Genomic DNA, 20289 nt, shown 5'->3' on the forward strand with positions numbered 1-20289 from the left:
AAAAAGAAAAGTGACACAGTATGACTTTAATTAAGCGCCCGTGCACATAATACAGTAACGTGTGTGTGTGTGTGACGCGTGAGCTGGCGGTGTTGTTGTTGGTGTTGGTTTGGCGTTTGGCCACTCACCTTCGGGCTCAGAGTCCGAGTCGGCGAGGGGAGGGATGCGGACCAGGATCTGCCGGCGGTCCCTCTGGACCACCAGCTGTAGCTTGCCCCTGGACCGCTCGATCAGCTTGCCGGCGTCGCTCAGGGACAGGTTCTCTGTCACCGTCCCGTTGATCTGACACACACACACACACACACACACACACACACACACACACACACACAAACACGCAGACACAGACACGCCCCACACACACACACACACACACACCAACACGCACATGCATGGATGATTAATAACCCATTTAGGCCCGACCTCAAAATGTAAAAAAATTAAATCTTCTAAATCCTGCAGTTTTCTGAAATAAATATTTTCACGACTTTTCAAAAATAGCAGACCTACAAGCTCGTGAAAAAAAGAAAGAAAAACAAACGTGTGTGTATATATATATATATATATATATATATTATCAGTCGTTCTCAAAGGAATCCCAAAATCTTATGTATATTAGCCACTGACCGCCATCTCAAAATAAATTGTTCCAGGGACCTCCCAGAGTTAAAATGTATTCGCTTTAAAAAATAATAATAATAAAAATTTTAACTTGAATCTTTGCTTCTGAGGGGGTCCCTGGAACAACATATTTTCAGATGGGTCCTTGACATGAAAATGTTTGAGAACGACATACGTAGAAACATAGGGTTTTTCAGAAAACTGTCCGAAGGAATTTGTAGAATCGTCCTCAGGTCGAAATGGGTTAAACCCAGGGGGGAAGTCAGACAGATATTTTTTGAAGCCAATAAGGAAATCGGGATTTCCTGAAAGTTCATATAATGGCCTGTTGTGGCGCTGTCATTGGGCCCAAAAAAACCCATAGCCCCATAGAAGTCCATGTATTTGGGCCCAACTTCACCTAGACTGTATTACCTTAATAAACATGGTCATGAATACTTTCTGCTTCCAGTCACTAGTTTAAAGTCTCTAGTTTAAAGTTTAATGTCATAATATTCTTTTTTGGAAAATGATGGTCCCATTTATTAAAAAAATTACCATAAAGTCGCGTATGTTCTGAGGGGCGTGGCTACCGTTACAGTCTATGATCGGGAGTCCATACCCACTCGAGTCAAAATAAAAACCAACTAAGAAGAAGGGGTGAAGTCCCGCCTCGTTGTCTGGGCCAGCCAATGGGCCAGCTGGGCCCCAAACGGATCTAGAAAGATGGCGATTTACAATTCAAGGACTGACAGGCTTCATTTTACGTTCATGTTAGACCCGGGGAACGCTTTGTCCATATTTTTTTTTTACAGTCTATGGTTAAACCCCAAGAATCCCTGTTCTGGTCTCTGTTTGTTTTGGCACACACCTTCAGAATGATGTCCCCCTCCTGCAGGTTGCCGTCCTTGGAGGCCAGGCCGGTGCTGGTCATCTCCTTGATGAAGATCTGGCTGCCCAGGCGGAGACCGTACTCTGCCAGAACGACAACACAGTGGTGCAAGAGAGGTACCGACATCCGTTAGTTCAAGGCAAAGTATAGCAATGCCGCAATACATGTTGAAATAACTCTTGTTACAACGACAGTGTCAGTGAATTGACAATTTTCAGGACTTTTAAGACCTTTTTTTAATACCTATACAAAGAAAAAAGAAACAAACAAAAACTGGTCAAACGTTGGCCAAATTGTCAAATAATATAAGAAAGAGGCAAAAATAATAATAATAATAGCTGATCTACGAGCTCCTTGTTGATCCTCTGTGGAACCGACTCAACCGAGTCAAACCAAATGAAATGCCTCGACGCAGTTCAGAACCACTGCTTTACCGTGCCAAGAGTAAAAAATACTCATTATGAATGACCTTAATATTATTTTTTATTTAAGTATTATATTCCCAAAATACAAGATCTAAAGGAATATCATTACGTGTTTCTCTCTCTCTCTCTATAAGATCTATCAGAGTATAAATGAGACTCGACGTGTGTACCTTCGTTGGGTCTGTTCTTGACCAGCAGGATGTTGACAGGTTTGTCCAGAGGCTCCAGCCTGGAAGGGTCTGGAGACGGGGGCGTGGTGCCCTGCAGGTGCTCCCTGCTCTTGGCTCTGGAAATATACCTCCCCCCCCCTCCTCCTCCTCCTCCTCCTCCTCCTGCGTGGAAACATAATAGCACACAAAGACACACACATTGTGAGTTTCTATTGGGAAAGTATAAAATGGCATTGTCAGTCACGTCTTTGTACATACGTAAGTCTTTAAGTGTCTGTCAAATCTATGCCGTGTGCAGTTCATTTTGTTCACAATGCTTAAAAAGCAAAAAAAAAACAACAAAAATCATTCATCGGCAAAAACTCGTACGACAATTAATCGTCGACTAAAAGGTCACCCACCTCCTCCTCCTCCACGTTCGGACTCCGCCCTGTCTTTGCTGCGGCCCCGGCTGCGGTAGCGCGGCGCGCGCTCCGGGCTGGGGTCCTCCTCCCGAGGCCCCCGGCCCCGGCTCCCCCCCTGGCTCCTGGGGGCGTGACTCTCCGGGCTGGGGGAGGCTCTGCCGCCGCCTCCTCCTCCTCCTCCTCCTCCTCCTCCTCCTCTCTCCTGGCTCCTCCCACCACCTCCTCCTCCTCCTCCTCCTCTGTACTCGGGTTTCAGGTAGACCTTGTCGTCGGGGGTGGCGTTTCGGCCGATGGTGTCGTGGTGCCAGCCGTTGTCGCGGTCGGTGTCACTGTAGCACTGGGTGGTGGAGGGCGGGTAGTCGAGGCTCTGGCCCCCCGGGGACGGCGGCTGTTTCTGGGTCACCCTGCACGGACGCTTCACCGTCTTAAGACGAGACGGCGGAGGGGGAGGAGAGCGGGAATAGCGACGTTACAGACCAATTCGTATACACATTCTCACCAGGGCATTTTCCCCACAATGCATTTACCCAATTTCTATGGGGTAGCAAAAAAGCTCTTGCTTCATTGTGCTACTATGACTGAAAGGTTAGGGTTAGTGTAGGGTTAAAGCCAATACATAATCCTTTCAACGTCTGTTTCATGTCATATGAAAGCAGGGAATCATAGCTTCAAATTGACATATTGGTTGTTCAGTTTGACCCACCAGTTTTGGAGATATGGCTTATAGAGTAATGTCTCGCCGAAAACAGCGAGTTGAGAAAACAGCCTTGAAAGGTTCACTTCTGTGGTCTCTAACATTACACCTAGCTACATGTTTAAGCATTTAATTCATATTTACAATTTCAGCTCTGACACTTATTTCAGACATGATCTAGTATGTGAAGAGTCTGCCTGTGCTATTAACTCATTAAAAAAAAAAAAAGGGGAAAAAAAGTTTTTTTCCTCTGGTGAAAAGCAGGAATTCGCGCGATGGCAGTCTCTCAGTCAAATCTGGTCACATTTGATTACTGTAAGATACAGCACCACATGAAATAAATACTGTAAAATAGCCTCTCTTTATAGCAATATGAAAATGACTAGTTTTCGGTTGTGAGCTTGCAAATGTTCCCCCCCCACAGTAGGGATGCTAGTGTTCAAGTGGTGAGAGAGGCAGCATAATACTCACTATCTTGGCTGCTTTGCCACACTTGCGCAGCGACTGAACAGCGAATGAATGAGGCACATTTTCCATGGAGATGGAGTTGACCAGAACAACACGATCCTTCTCACTGAAAGACAATACACAGTACACAGCAACCATTACAATACAGTACACATACACACTACACAGTGACAATTACTAATGACTGCGTAAGGACTACAAAATACAGTAACACAGCAAAGCATTACTAATCACAGGCAAGATTACAAATCATTGTCAAGTCAGAAATGTGTGCAGTACTTTTTTCAAACCGTTATGTATGACGATTTCTTTTCTTTTTTTTTTGCATAGAAGTGTAGATTTGTACGTCTTTAACCCATTCTGACCTGAGATCAGATTCATACGAGGTTTCCACTGGACACACGCTGGTCTGATGAACCCATTCTGACCTGAGATCAGATTCTAAAAATGTCAGTCGTTCTTCGAATCTTTAAAAAATAGCAGACCTACAAGCTCGTATCGCGCCACTCGGTGGCGCGATATGAGCTTGTAGATCTGCTATTTTTCAATAGCTAAAGCATAACATGATGCCAACACCAAAATGGGTGCCCGGTCAGAATGGGTTAAATGTTCTGATGAATTTAAAATGGAGTACTCTGATGTAGACAAGTCTCAGTGCTTTTCCTGGTTATATCCTCGTAGCAGTCTTTTGGGCTGTATTTTGCGTGTCTTAAGTACCAGGTCTTATTCCCTAACTTGAGTAAACTAAAGACCTGGAGGCGTGGTCAATGCTCTTTGGCCACTCAGAATAGCCAAATGGCATTGACCACGCCTCCAGGTCTTTAGTTTACTCAAGTTAGGGAATAAGACCTGGTACTTAAGACACGCAAAATACAGCCCTTTGTATTGGCCTGAACTGTATCCATTCTACAAACTGTCAATCAAACGTTCAACCAATCAATCAATCAATCAATGGAATTGTATTCAGAAGACTATGACTAAAACTACTATCAAGATCTGCTGTAAAATATAATATTTCTGTAAAATAATGCAGTGGTTTTCAACCAGTGGTCCGGGTTTCAACAGCGTTTTTTTGCGGTTTCTCAGGTGGTCCCTGATAATAAATCTCTTGGGCGTATAACATGAAACCAAATGGACCCTTATGGGTCCTTTTTAAATTAGTGTTAAACATTTAGGGAATGCAGATTGTTTTTTATTTCATTTTTTTTCCATCATGGAACTGTGGACAGAATGGTATATCCAACGACAAACAAAATGTTCAAAGAGGCTAAATGTCATCAAAACGGTGGTCCAAACGTGGCTCAAATTCCCAATAAATAAATGGGCCTTGAGGGTTGAAAACCACAGATTCAATGCCCGGGGGGGGGGGGCCAAACGGCGGCGGATGGTTCCGGTTGGCGGTATAACTCACAACAGCAGTCCGTCGGCGGGTCCGCCCTGCAGGACGTCCGACACGATGATGGAGGTCTCGCCGCTGTCCGCGTTGGGGTTGTCCCGCCCTCCCGAGACGGCGATGCCGAAGCCCATCTTTGAGTCCTATACAGAGAGGGTCACCGTATGTTTATGTTTATGCATTTGATATTGGACATAACAACCACATTGCTCATTGCAATTCATTCACCACTTAATGTCCATAGGAGACTCTTCTGAAAATGCAAAGTCAAAAGAACACCCAATCTAAAAAATAAGAAGTACATTCAATAAGAAGTACGTACATTCAAGTGAAATTTACTTTAATTTATAGACCTTTATTGATGCCATACTGAGTCGTACAGAGGGACACCATAGACCATTTTACGTCATAGTGTCTGAGCAAATCGGCTTAGTGTCTATTTCCGTCCTACACAAACATTAAATTCCCATTGGCGACGAATGGAGACTTTAACGTCATATTGTGTGAGCAAATAAGACATAGGGGCGGGCTATATCTTGCACCACCCCCTTACCCCTTATCCCTAAACGCATTAGCCTTTTATAATATTTTGAAAGACATTTTAAAACCCTCGGACTGCCATCCCAATATAGCAGCTTTTCAGTGCCTTCTGCCATCTCTATTCATATTTTTAATTCATCATTTTAATGCCAATAGAAAAATCCGTGATATACACTATATATCTCATTCTGACACGGCAATCCTATAGTATTATACCCAGTCCTGACGGTGGCGGTAACTTCACCATTATGCCGATTTTGACCAAATGGAGCGAATCAGGCGATAGCACTTCTGGTTCAACGAACAATAACATTCGCTAGTTTGTTGCACTGTGCTACACAGTCAGATGTCCGGGATGCTAAGCTATCATCGTATATTTGTATATCCAAGTCAAATTAAGCTCTCATCAAGCCTCAAATATCGCATTTTACGCAGGGATGCACATAAAGGCCGCGCATGCGTGATTGACCGTGCACGCGAGGATTTCGGCCGGTTTTAGGTAGCTTACATCGGCCGTTAGTCAAACTAGACAAAAGTTGCTACATTATGCTACATTAAACCCGATTATAGGGAATAAAACAAACCCGTCAATTCCGTCAACGGAAGCTTTAGATTTATTGATTCAATCCGTAAATTCCGTCAACAGTAGGGTTTAAAATAGTTCAACTAGTAGTTCGACTACATGGACACGTTGTGAGCGTGTAGATCGGCTAGTTGAACCATTTGAACCAAGTTTTCAAAATTGTAAAAAAAACAAAAGGCAAATAAGTTCAGGGATAAGGGGTGGTGCAAGATAGGGCCCATAGTGTCTATGTTAAGTCATGATGATGTACGATGATAAGAGCGCCTCACTTCACGTGGGTGTGGTTTTTAACACATTCTGGGCGGTAACCCCTTTAGCTATTGAAAAATAACAGATCTACAAGCTTTTAGTTCTGCTATTTTAGAAAAATCGTGAAAATGTGGCGCACATTTGGAATATATATTCTTTCAGAGCGAACATTTTCAACTCACATGTTTGCTTCCGAGGGGGGTCCCTGGAACAACATATTATCAGACGGGGGTCGGCGGCCAATTACATATATATTTTTGGGGGTCCTTGACATTAAATAGTTTGAGAACCACCGACATAGAAACAAAAGGTTTTTTCAGAAAACTGTCATGATTTAGAAGACATTCTGTAGAATCGGTCTCGGTCTAAATGGGTTAAGGGGCGCTAGCCCCTTCTATAAAAAGCTTTTGTCCCCACACGTCTTGCCATTGACCACGGTAAGAGAATTCCGGTCAAAAATGTCCGCTAAACTTTGTCCCCGCCCGTCTCAAGTTTTGCCATCGACGATGAACGGATAAATGACGTCAGAAATAGAGGGTATGCGCATGCATACAGTGAGTGGCAAAGTGAGTATTAACGTCGATTAAGACTTCGAGACAGACTTTTCTGTTTGGATGTATGGGCTTGTCAACTTGTCAAGGCCAGGAGGTCTTTTTGCCACTCAGTAGATGTTCCCGCATAGCTTCCAGTTATGATGATGTTGTCACGCGCATACCTACCCTCTATACTGTACAAAAAGCAAGGTAAACAGTCACGTAAGTGAAGTACAGAGAGAACAATGCAGTGAATCATATAGAAACCAGGATGCCAGGTAAACAATGAACCTAGCATCTGTCCAACTCTAAACAATATCTAAATAACATTGTGTACATTTTGTGGTAAAATAAATAAAATAAAAACCATTTGCAGCGAAAAAGACAGAGACCAACCAGACGCTCACAGGAGATTACAAACGCCTTGAAAAGTACACGGTGTGTAGGAGGAGAGGAAAGTATGGAGGAGAGGAAGTGAAATTTAAAACAAAGTCTATACCATGAAAGAAAACATGGTGTTCACCAGGGTAAGAATTATTAGAACTATTTAATGGTTTTGTATGTCGTCGTTGCTCCAGTTCTTGCCCTCTGTGAAGACCGTGAACATGTTGGCTTCCATGGAATAAACGTAGTTTTAAGAATAGAGGCGAGCCGAGTGCTGCTGAGATACAAAAGAGGTGATGACATCACATCGTGACTTCACAGTCCTTGTGGTGATGAGGTGCTCAAAGTTTAAAACTAAGTTTATAATGAAGAGGAGTCCCATCGGGACAGGCTTCAAGCACACTCTTGAGCAAGGATAGAATGAAAAACAGTTATTAATAATAACATTATTTATATTATTAATAATGAAGGTTTTTTTTTTTAATCTATCCTTGCTCTATCCAGACTGCTTGAAGCCTGTTCTGACGGGACCGCTCTTCACACTTTGTTTTAAATGCATCATCCTCTCCTCCACATTTCTTTGTGTTCGAATGTCTTTTTATTTTCTTAAAAAAAAAAAAAAAGTGCTATAGGGGGTGAAGTGGATTCTGAAGAGCTGAGCGATAGAGGGTGAGGTCTTCAGACTACGGCAGTTATTTTACTCCAGTTTGGGAGAAGAGTGTGGGACGTACTGTATGGAGCGCTGTCCAGCATTCCCGTGTTAGCTGATCTAAAGTGAGTGGGAACTGGGAAGGGCTTGTGGGGTTGGATCGCGTCTTATTCTGGGGGGTGGCATGCTTTTGGTATAGCAGTGGCGTGAGCGAGCGTCCGGAGTGCGGACATTCCCAACATGGGCGCGCCCGAGGTGTGAGTGACAGCCTCGTAAATAAGCAAGTTGGGGTCCAGCTAGAGTTCCGCTGCTTCGGGAGGATCAAAGCCAGCAGATACACCCGACAGTAGACAGGCCTGCATGCCCGCCTCTGGCAGCTTTCTGTAAACGCTCTATACCAGTGGTAGGCAGCAGGTGGCCCGGGGGCTAGAATATTCTGGCCTGACAAATAATTTCCAATAGCTGACTGACAAGTCCAGGTAGTAAGAATGTGCACAGCAATAGCGTTGAATTGATGAAACCGGGTAGGACGAACAAATAGTTATTTTATGTTTTCACTGTCAACCTTCCTCTTGAGACTGTTGGATGAAAAATCTCTCTCAAACTGTGTTTTAGATGCCTTATGATACATTGTTTCTCTCCATTCTAAGATAAGATGTTCTTTTAAAAACTTTTTTTTGATGGATTAAATATCCTCTAAGTGCCACATTCAAGGAGGAGGCCTGCAGCCAGTGCACACAGATGTATTATTTCTAACAATATTATTGTATTATTATTGTATATAAGGTTCCTCCAGGTCCTAAATTAGGAATGGATTCATTGTGTTCTGGCCCACCATCTACCGTCTTTGAAAGAGTTCTATACATTCTAGGTAAGAAATAGCCCATGCAGTTGTTCAAACTTGAAATTAGAGTTGTTGAAACTTTTTAAACACCACAGTTTTAAACTTGAGTTTGAGTAGATGTGCAATTAATCAAGATTCAGAACTTCTATACAAATCCAGTCCAGTGTCTGTCCATCTCAAATAGTGGGGCGTGTGTATGCCTACTCCAGGCCTACGTCAGAGCACGGCGTGCTTCTTGTCGACTGTGGAGTGGACTCACCCACTGTAGCAAAGATTCTTCATTTAGGAAGATACACCAACACGGTACAGTACACAAATCCTACAAGTAGTCTCCTAAATTAAGAGTGTATGTTGGGACGGAGAAAGGTTGAAAATAATAGTACATTTTCTCCTGATTTGTATGAAAATTTGGGGAATATGGTGCAGCTTGTGACGATCGGTTCCATATGTGTAGTTCCGTGACCATGGAGCTAAAGAGTGATTCAGAAGCCGTGTTCACGATCACTCTTCCAACTCCAATCTGCCTCCGGTCTCCTAAAAAGTACAGTAAAGCGGAGATGGCATGTCTTGCTATTTCCGTCTTGGACTGTAGTGACAGTGTGGTCTGTCTAGTGTGACAGTGTGACAGTCGACTCACCCTCTGCAGTGTGACAGTGTACTGTTCCCACACCGTTTCTTCCATTCCTGAGCTCTGAAACGACACACAACACCACCAGCTTAGTCAACATGATCATTGTTATGATTTAGGCTCGGCTCAGTGGCGAAACACTCAATCTGCGTAAGCGTATTGTTGATATCCATGATATGATGACCGTCCACTCTTGTATCAGAGAGACCGAATGTATGTGCGCAATGATATGAGATGCATGCATGCATGCTCTGTTCCAGTTCATTCCGTTCTTCTTATCCTCGTTTCCATATCGGCCAGGCACGTCATATAATCCGCTGTTCACACTCGTGCGTGTCTAATAAACTAGAATATAATGTGCAATGCGGCCTGCTGTAGACATCATTTATGTTCTCCGCACATGCTGATCCTCACCCACCACCCCTTTGGTTTAGACGGGAGGCTCACGAGGGACCACTCAGGTGGACAACCAAAATCACGACAATCATCTGCTTTTAAAAGTTTCAAGGTACATTAAAGGAGAATTCCACGCTAGAAGGCTTTCTTACCTTTCTTTGTAGTCCCCACCAAAGAGGTCCAGGTGTTTTTTTTTTGTGCAAAAACTCCTTATTGGCTATTTCCCCTACCATAAGCCCTCAATGAATTGCATTGAATTTAATGGGAATTGAATGGGGCTATGGGGTGTTGTGATAATTCGCTTATTTACATCGAAATAAGTAGTAAAGTGTGCCGCTTGGGATATTATTTACATTATGAAGAGAGGATATATACAAAAAATATATAATTATGAGCGATGGAAATAAGCGAATTAGCACATGACAACACCCCATAGCCCCATTCAATTCCCATTCAATTCATTTAGGGATTATGGTAGGGGAAATAGCCAATAAGGAGTTTTTGCACAAAATAACACCTGGACCTCTTTGGTGGGGACGCAACGACTACAAAGAAAGGTAAGAATGCCTTTTAGTATGGAATTCTCCTTTAAAAGGGGGTGGAAGCAATAATATGTCTGTTGAAATACGTGTTAAATAGCCTCTATATTCTCATGGTAATCATTGCTAGAGTGTTTTTTCAGTAAGAGGGGTCTTACCCAACTCTCTTAACAGAAAATAGTGAAATTGGAAGTTAGTAGACAATGTGGAACTACAACAATGAAGCACATACACACACACTCACAGGTATGCATAGTATTATGTAGACACGTGCGTGCACATGAATACACACGTATGCATGTTATGTAGACACACACACAGGCATGCATACTATGTAGACATATAGGCACGTGCACACACAGGTATGCATACTATGTAGACATAGACACACACGTATGCATACCTACAGTATGTACACACACACACACACACACACACACACACACACACACAGCAGTAAACAGCTTGTTGTGGTGATAAAATAGTGTTTAAGAGGGAACTCAATGTTGTTTGACCAGTTCCAAGAAGAGATGTACGCGTGCGCATGTGTGTGTGTGTGTGTGTGTGTGTGTGTGTGTGTGTGTCGTTCCATTTACAAAAAAATAAAAGATACAAGCTACAAGTAGTAAATCTGCAATTTTTGGCTAATGTGAACCCCCCCCCCCCCCCCCCCCCCCCCAGATTGTGGATGTCGGGGTGCCAGTAGTTAACAAAAGTGTCATGTTAAGAGTTTTTTGAGCATAATTTTACAATCGTTTAATTGCAATTATTTCGCCCACAGTAACGACACGACATTCTCATACAGTCCATTCCCTACGGGGAGGAAAACTGGAGCCAGAAAGAGGTTGAATGGAAGGCATTGAGGTCAAGGAGAGCCGGCCGGACCAGCTTAACGATAAACAATATGTCACTGCTGTAGGGGCAGAAACCTTATCCTCCATATACATACAGTATACAGTAAAAGTAGCTGAGCTTGTAGATTGACTATTTTCATTTTCTGTGAACGTGACAGTCGCCAAGTGTGTCTGTGAGTATTAATAAATATAGAATCAATGAAAAGGTATTTAACAAGCACGGCAGCTCGTGACCAAATAATAACTACATCGGATCCATTAGACATTCTTAATTCAACAGTGGCGATATATGAGAATGTGCATGTGAACACAACCCGCCCCCCCACTACATAATATGCATACCTGAGTGTGTGAGCCTCATGTGTGTCTCACACACACACACACACACACACACACACACACACACACACGAGGAGTGACCCAAAAACAGCCTCTCCTTGGCACCGCTACAGTGCTGCCTCCCTAGAGTCACACGCTGGCTGTTTTTCCGACCATGTTAGATTCAGGCGTGTTCGTCATGTCACGTGTCTGTCAAGCTGCATGCTTCCACTGCGAGATTGAACCACATCAATTTACAATTTAGGCATTTAGCAGACGCGCTTACATTTAATCCAGGGCAATTTACATTACATTTAATCCAGGGCGATTTACATTAAGCACGAACAAAACATGGCGATATACATCATATACATAAAAGACTAGTAATCATGAATCATACGTACGCTATACGGACATTACAGTGGAATATATCTGTATAATGAAACCATGCATATATACGATAAAATGCTACATAATGTTACATGAGTCAAGCCTGTGCATTCGCCTGGAAGGTCGTTGGGCTAGGGCGAGTGCTACAGCAAGTGCTACAGGCCAAGATGGAGTCTGAAGGCGTGGGTTTTCCCCGACTACGGCAGAAGAGTGGGAGTGAGTGTGCAGTTCTGATTGTAATGGGAAGTGCATTCCATAGTTTTGGGAGCATTTTAGTACACGCCTAGAAAACCCCCCAAAAAATCCTATTATTTGACACTGAAATCCTCCCCATAGACGATGACGGAGGGGCTCCGTCTCTACCGAAGTAACTTGAGCCCACGGGAGACACAACCGAGTTGCGCTGCGAAGTTCGGTAGAGGCAACTCAGCCCCGTCCGAGTTGTAACCCGATATGGGCAGAATAGTAAATAATGTCAAAAGCTTTTCTAGGCGTGTATACGGAATTGCAATTCTGTGCCATTTCGCCGTATTTCTGTGAGATGGGGTTGGGATAAAAGGAGAATTGGCCTTGGCTCGAAACGTTGTCAATAAATAACCACAGAGCAGATGAGCGTGCAGGTTTATTCTTTCTTGTACATTTTCTTGTATCAATTACACACCCCATGAAGCCTTGAATTCATGGAGATTTGTTTTAGTTTTGGTCGCATTGCTGATCCAATAATTTGATGAGTGGGTCATCGGTCAATAGACTTAATGGGCTCTACGCATAGTTGCATGCATGCTTCCCTACTTCCTTCCTTCACAGGTGTTACTGTACCAGTGATACTAATGAAGGCTCCGTTCCATTCTGGTCAAACAGAGTCAGGCTGCTGCCATTGTGCGTGTTGGCTCACTGGAAACACTCTGCTACACCAAGTGTCCTTGGGTGGGTTCCAAATGTATGGGTCCGTGTACAAAATTAGTTTGGCTATAAATGTAGTGTACAAATGGAACCAAATGGACCCGTTTTATTTTTACACTCAAGAGTTATGGGGGTGCTTGAAATTAAAAGGTTTGAGAACCACTAAAATGGAACAGAGCCTTAATTAGTACCTCAGACAGTTTGAGCCTTTTTTATTCAACAGGGTCCAAGCAATAAAATGACGTTTCGAATCTTTCGATGCATCCGTCACATCTTCAGTTTTCACTCTTTATTGGAGTCCTCCACGTGAAAAAAAGAATGTATGAACCAATTATTGTGTGACATTGGCTAATTGAAGGGCCTGCCCCTGTATCATGTTAGTAACTTAGTACTTAAGCCTCACAGTGTTTCCCCCTCTGGCTATATGACCTGACGAAGACGTGACAGATACATTGAAACGCTGCCATTTTATTGCCTGCACGCTGTTGAATAAAAAAAAGGCTCAAATGGTCTGAGATGTTCCAGTGCCTTCCTTGTACCCGCTACCAGTCCTGCCTCCGAGATGCACCAGACCAGCCCAACACAGGCTTGAGGCGCAGTGGAACCCCCTTGTCCCTAATTAGTATCATCGGTAACACCTGTGAAGGAGGTAGCGAAGCGGCCCGGAAGTAGGAAGAGTTATTATGTAATATGTGTGCATAGAGCCCATTGAGCCTCCTGGCGGAGTTTCCGCCGGTCATCAAATTGATCGAAAATAAGTCCTTTTATTGGGTGAACTATTCCTACCCATTTAGACCTGCTGCACGTCGTTATACCTTTCAATCCGGATGCTACTGTGTCCGTTTGGTTTTAGCTGAACAAACATTAAAAACGCCATTGACAATGGACAGAGTATAATGTCTGTTTAGTCGCCAACACAAACGTTAAATGCCATTAACAATGAAGGGAGTTTAATGTTTGTCTCGTCCGTGGCGGTTTTACATCACCAACGTCATAATCATTTCATTTTAAATGTTTTAATAAGGCTTGAGGTTTTCAGAAGCCTTGGGTTTTAGAAGGCGTTCCTTTTTAGAATGGGCCTCGGGTCTAAATGGGTTATAAGCCCTATTTTACACTTTCAAACATTTTAAAAACAAAACCATACAGTAGCAGATCTATATACGGGCTCACTTTGTTTGCGCGCACACACACACACACACACACACGCAGCATTGCAAGCTTGTGGATCTGCTACTTGTGATGCAGTGGTATGATCAAGTAGGGCGTTCATTTAACCCATTCTGAACGGGAACCCATTTTGGTGTCAGCGTCATGTTATGCTTTAGCTATTGAAAAATAGCAGACCTACAAGCTCATAGCGCGCCACCGAGTGGCGCGCTACGAGCTTGTAGGTCTGCTATTTTTGAAAAATCGAAGAACGACTGACATTTTCAGAATCTGATCTCAGGTCAGAATGGGTTAATCAGACCAGTGTGTGTCCAGTGGAAACCTCATATGAATCTGATCTCAGGTCAGAATGGGTTAAAAACAAATCACACCCGTGTGAACAGAGTGGGGCATCTCTCTCTCTCCATTCACTCACCGACACTCCGCTCTCCCTGTCGAGTCACAGCGGCCACGTGTGACACGCAGTGTGTTTCAAGTGGCGTGTGACGTGAACGCTATGTGACATAAAACATCAGCTGATTCCTCTATACGGCCACACACTGCTTCACTTGCACTAAAATCACTCTAGTGGCCGCCTCTGGTATGGCGGGCACGCACACGGCTGCCTTATAACCATACAGTCATGATGTCATCTACTCTGCAAAGCTCACACGCACACACCTATTTCTGGCGAGGAGTCGGACATCATTTTAGGATGACGATCTTATGAATGGTATTCTTTTTTTTATTTTTATCCCACGATTTTGTAACCCATTTTTCACCCCTGTGTCAATCATCTAATGTGATCCTGGGCTATACACACCCTCCACCAACCTAGTCCCCATATATGGGGGACAAGGGGAGAGCAACGGACTTGAACTCATGCTTCCTTCATGCCCGAGTGTCCCAAGTTGCTCCTTTTACACCTGACAGGGGGGAGTGTCCCTGGTTGGACGTAGCGTGTGGAAGGAACACGTTATTCCAACCAGTTCCTTTCCCCTCCATCAGGCGCCCCGGCTGGCCAGGGGGTGGCAGTTTAGTGACCAGGATTACTGCATGTTTTTTGTGAGGGTACCTACCCTAGGGGACACGGGGAGAACATGCAAACTCCACACAGAAAGGCCCTTTCGCCAACCCCGCCTTTGGGTATGGGCACTGATGACGCGGAGGAGGAAACACGCCACCAGCACCCACAGCGTCCCGAGCGGGAATCGAACCCAGGACCTTCTAGCTGTGACAGCACTACCAACTGTGCCACCGTGCCCATGAATGAATGGTATTCTTAAACCATTTTTAACTGTAAGACTAGAGCTGAAAAATAGCAGATCTACAAGCTTGTAGACCAGCTATTTTTGGGCGAATGACTCTGGCACACAACTAGTTAGGTATATAATCATGTTGTAGTAGTTGTACTCTAATTCTAAACCCTGAAGCTGACTTCTAAATGTCTTATCCTAATCGGAATCCTTTTCTAATTGTAAACGTCTCTGTAAAAAAAAAAATTCAACCATAAAATAAAATAAAATCTGCTGAGGACCAGCAAAATGGTTCTCACAACATCTCTCTGCAATTCTACTATACTTGATTACTTGTGAGGACATCTGGTCCTCACTAGGCGCGCACGCACGCACAAATTACCCTACAGTAGTACAGTCAGATGTGGCTCATATTGGCACAGGGCACACAGTGGGTCATCAATTCTGCCAAGGGCAGGCATGCACGCACACACACACACACACCCCCCTCTTTTCCATCTGTCCCATATGTATTGCAGAATATTGCTCCCAGAAATGGAATGGTCCATGCTACTAACATAATGCACAGTGGCTGGCACAGGACAAACTGTAGTACAGAGTACTCTGTACAAGTAGTACAGAGTACAGACTTCTGATAAATAATGCAATGTCCGCCAAAGAGAGTTACACCACCAAACACTAATCTACTACTACCTTGTGGGAGCAAACACGGAAAACGGCCTTGCAACATGGTTTACGATAGACAAATAAATACATGTCCTCATAACCAAAGCATGAACTCTTGCAAAAAAAACCACGATTAGAAGTGATATATATTTTTGGTAAAAAAAAAAGAAAAAGTTTTGATAAAGAGATAAAGCTCTTATTTCCGATAGTAACTCAGTACTTATCACTTCCAAATATGTTTTTTAAGTTAGTTTGTTTTTTGTATACTGTATAAGTTATCTTTCCTGATTGGATCAATTGGCGTTAAGAGTTCTCAATCTCTGCCCGAACCTTACCCTACCCGACCCGGCCCGACATTTTCGGGTATGGTAGGGCCCAAAATGCACGATAATTAGTCGGGCCGGGCCAAGTCTTTATAATAAAAAATAACAATTCTGTTGTTTGTGTAATGTATTTATATATGAAGAGGGCTGAGCTGGTGAATGTTGGCGATTCACTTTTACAGTTTAGGCTATAGAGCACCGAAGTCCTGACGTAACTCGCTCATCCCTTCGATTCCCCTGGTTCGCGGAAGTCATTTCTCTATGGAGGATAACATGGGGTGATCTCAATATCGTCTACTATAAGCGTTGCGGTCCAAAAATAAACAAGCTGTCTCGGCTGTTATTGTCAGGGAGGTGTCTCTGTATCGTTTGCAACAGTCAGTCACTCATATATGATATACAGTCTGCTTCTAGCGAAAATGTAACTAATTCAGTAGCAGTAACATTAGCGTTTTCTCTCAGTCAGTTGATTCTTCATATCCATAGGAGTGAAGCGGCCGGGATGACATGTTTATTTTTTCAAACACAGTTCTTATACGAGGCGATCTAAAATACCCCCCTATGGGGATTACAATGCAAATAAAAAGTACATGAACCTGTGAATTTGCGCCCTCTACCGATATCGACGTCAGACTTCGGTGCTCTATACTATTATGTGACTGGACTGCTGGAGGAGGCGATGATCAACCAGAGAAGTACGTATGACAGAATAGAACGTTGGTCGTTGAACTTGCTATACCGCTGTCTGGCCTCTGGTTTGCGACCCAAATGAGCTGCTTACAGTGCTTATAGTGCTCAGCACCAAGTATACAACTTAAGTTAACCATATGCTTAAATGTTTCATGAGACCATCGATGCATCCGCAATAGCTCGTTTTGGACACATCGGGTCGGGGCTTAACGAGACACGTCATGCTGTCTCATTGAACCCAGCTGGGGGAATAACCTAAATGACCTATAAATCAACGTCACCACGGTAACTCAATGTCTGCCAACGACTTCATTAACTGCTTTTTTAGCAACTCCCGTAGCGCCAACGACGTCTTTATCGCCTTTTTAAGACGTGTATATAACGTTGGGCAAAGAAAAAAAAAAAAAAAAAAGTGGCGACGGAAGAGTTTTAATGTTCACTGCATACACGTTGCAAGGTTACATGATGACCAAGCAATGTCACAGTCCACTGTAGGCTACAGCCATTTGGTTTCCAAATCGTAGCGCTATATATACACAGCACCGCGTGTGCCCAAAAGAACAGATCTGCAAGCTGTCGACGCGCCATCGAGCGGCATGTCGATTGTGTGTCTGTCCTTTTGGTTGGGCAACGCACATTACGCTGGTACAGTATGTGGCTTCGAGAGACACCGATTAACGCAAACTGTATCGCCGGGTAGATTATAGCCAAGTTGTCATAATATTATAATTGTCACGGTGAACGATGCAAAAGTTGCACTTTGCTAACGGGGACAGTTGCACATTATTATTAACTGCGTCACTTCAGAGGATCGCTGCCCTTGATCCAGAAGAGGTTTAAAGGGGGTGTCAGTGATTTCAGTCAAAAACCCTTAGGTTTCGTTTTTGCCTTGGGACACAAGCTTTCATCCAATCAGGATAGAGAACAAAAACGAAACCTAAGGTTTTTTGACCCCCAGGGGTTAACTGGGGACAGGGAGGAACTCCTTATATGGTCAGCACACTCTATAGTATAGAGAGGATTATCACAACAAAACAAAAAAATAAGTGATATTTGAATTAAGTGAAATCACTGACTCTACCTTTAACTCACCCCTGGAAACCATTCCAATGTTGGAAATGGAACACTATCAGCCAATTAACGCGAGTTACATAAATCCTTTATTTCGGCGAATATTATAGTCCGTTCTCCGACACACTCGTCTCAATGACATTTCGATCCACGGCGCCAGGGCCATAGGCCTAAAGTGGCATTTTTATTTTTCTTCACTTTTCGGGCCAAACATTATGGTCATTCTTAGGGTCGGGCCGGGTAGGGTAGGGTAGGGTCGGGCCGGGTAGGGTAGGGTAATAGGGTAGGGTAGGGTAGGGTAGGGTAGGGTCGGGCCGGGTAGGGTAATAGGGTAGGGTAGGGTAAGGTAGGGTAGGGTAGGGCCGGGCCTTAGTTTTCAGGCCCGATGAGAACTCTAATCGGCAGCCTGAACTGAAAATGTATTCTCTAAAGAGGAGAGACAGAGAGAGTTACTGAACTATCTGCACTTATGACTTACCATCAGAATAAAGAGCTATTTAACACGTATTTTACCATTATAATACATCCCCTTTAACTCATGAGAGGTCAGCGGGTTTGGCAGCAAGCAGTTAGTATATAGTTATCGATTGTAATACCATGCTTGTTGTGACGCTGCTGCGGCTCGTTGTGAGCTTGTAGATCGGCTACTTTTTCGCCGCACAACACTAAATGTGAATATATATATATATATATATATATATAGGGAAAACTCTTACCCTGACCTATAACCTCTGAATGTCAAATAGCCCCAACAACCAAACAATTTCACAATGCAGGGAAATCGCATCTATTTCTCAAATTATACTATGTACACTTGTGGGAACATGGTATAGTAATGCGCGCGCGCACACGCACACACAAACACACACACACACACACACACGCACACACACGTCCCACCAGCGTGAGCATGGAAGAGCTTCGAGCAGACGAGTCGAGTTCCACCACCAGACGTCCATGCAGATACTCTGCATCTAGTCCCAGTCCTTGGAGCTGAACCCAGGATCCATCACTGCCCGCTCCTCCTCCTCCATCATCATCTCCATACTCAAACGTGTCCACAGCAGTGGCGCCCGTGCCCTCGGCCCACCAGTACCCTCCGCCGCCGCCGCACCACCCGGGGTAGCGTGCGGCGCCCGCCGCGCCACAGCAGTGGCTCCGCAGCCACCCCGGACTCATCGCCACTTTCCGCCCGAGCGCCGCGTCGACGCGCTTGCGGCGCTTCCTCATCTATAAGAATAATAATAATAATAATAATAACAACCGACCGGCCAAAGGAAGAAAAACGGCTTTACAAGCCAATTAACATCTAATTCAGCGCAAGTCTCTGTACACACTTGGAAATTGGAAAAATAGCTGATCTACAAGTTCACAGCACGCCGCGTTGCGTTGTGAGCTTGTAGATCGGCTATTTTCACAATATCTTGAAGAAATGTCCAAAAATGTGGAATCCCTCGTGCGATGGAGTGTAACGACAACAACAAAGACAAGCTAACTTCAGCAACATGTAGGCTGTGTGCCCACCAAAGACAAGCTATAACTCCAGCAACATGTAGGCTGTGTGCCCAGTACCAAAGACAAGCTAACTTCAGCAACATGTAGGCTGTGTGCCCAGTACCAAAGACAAGCTAACTTCAGCAACATGTAGGCTGTGTGCCCAGTACCAAAGACAAGCTAACTTCAGCAACATGTAGGCTGTGTGCCCACCAAATACAAGCTAACTTCAGCAACATGTATAGGCTGTGTGCCCACCAAAGACAAGCTAACTTCAGCAACATGTACGCTGTGTGCCCACCAAAGACAAGCTGACTTCAGCAACATGTAGGCCGTGTGCCCACCAAAGACAAGCTAACTTCAGCAACATGTAGGCTGTGTGCCCACCAAAGACAAGCTAACTTCAGCAACATGTAGGCTGTGTGCCCACCAAAGCCAACGGGACCACCCAAAAACAAGACGCCTCCAAACAAACAACGCTCGTCGCGGCGGCGAACGGACGAAAACGCTGCAGACGAGGCTCCGAGGACAGAGTCTCGTCGCTTCTTCCGAGGACATGGCCGGCCCCCCCTCAGGGCCCAATGTCCTCCTCTTTGCGCCGCATGCCGCTATAAGCTGCGCGCTGCATGCTGCCGTTCCTCCGGCGACCGAAGCTATATAGCCGGGACTCTCCCACCCTTGCTATATAGCAGTCCGAAGAAGTGAAGTGAAGGGGTTTCTCCTCCCCCCCCGTTCCGCCGTCTCGCCTCATGGACTCGAGACCGGCGGTCCTGACCTCCGATCTGGG

At 44.4% G+C, this 20289-nt stretch overlaps 1 protein-coding gene across 5 annotated transcripts in view; it reads right to left on the bottom strand.

Moving 5' to 3' along the window:
* The window catches only part of LOC308317606 (tight junction protein 2-like), a 77305-nt gene that overhangs the window by 29160 nt on the left and 27856 nt on the right, over positions 1–20289 (bottom strand). For 3 of the 5 annotated variants that reach the window (XM_080766737.1, XM_080766740.1, XM_080766736.1), the window contains exons 2-8: positions 9466–9519; positions 5065–5189; positions 3657–3759; positions 2489–2915; positions 2088–2243; positions 1472–1575; positions 129–282 (exon numbers count right to left, since the gene is read on the bottom strand). In XM_080766737.1, coding sequence (XP_080622863.1) covers positions 129–282; positions 1472–1575; positions 2088–2243; positions 2489–2915; positions 3657–3759; positions 5065–5189; positions 9466–9519 — 1123 coding nt within the window. The remainder of the gene's footprint in view (positions 1–128; positions 283–1471; positions 1576–2087; positions 2244–2488; positions 2916–3656; positions 3760–5064; positions 5190–9465; positions 9520–20289) is intronic. The other 2 variants (XM_080766739.1, XM_080766738.1) reach the window with 2 other exon arrangements.

The sequence above is a fragment of the Protomyctophum bolini genome (genome assembly GCF_963924005.1).
Source record: "Protomyctophum bolini genome assembly, chromosome: 6".
In the NCBI taxonomy this organism is placed as follows: Eukaryota; Metazoa; Chordata; class Actinopteri; order Myctophiformes; family Myctophidae; genus Protomyctophum; species Protomyctophum bolini.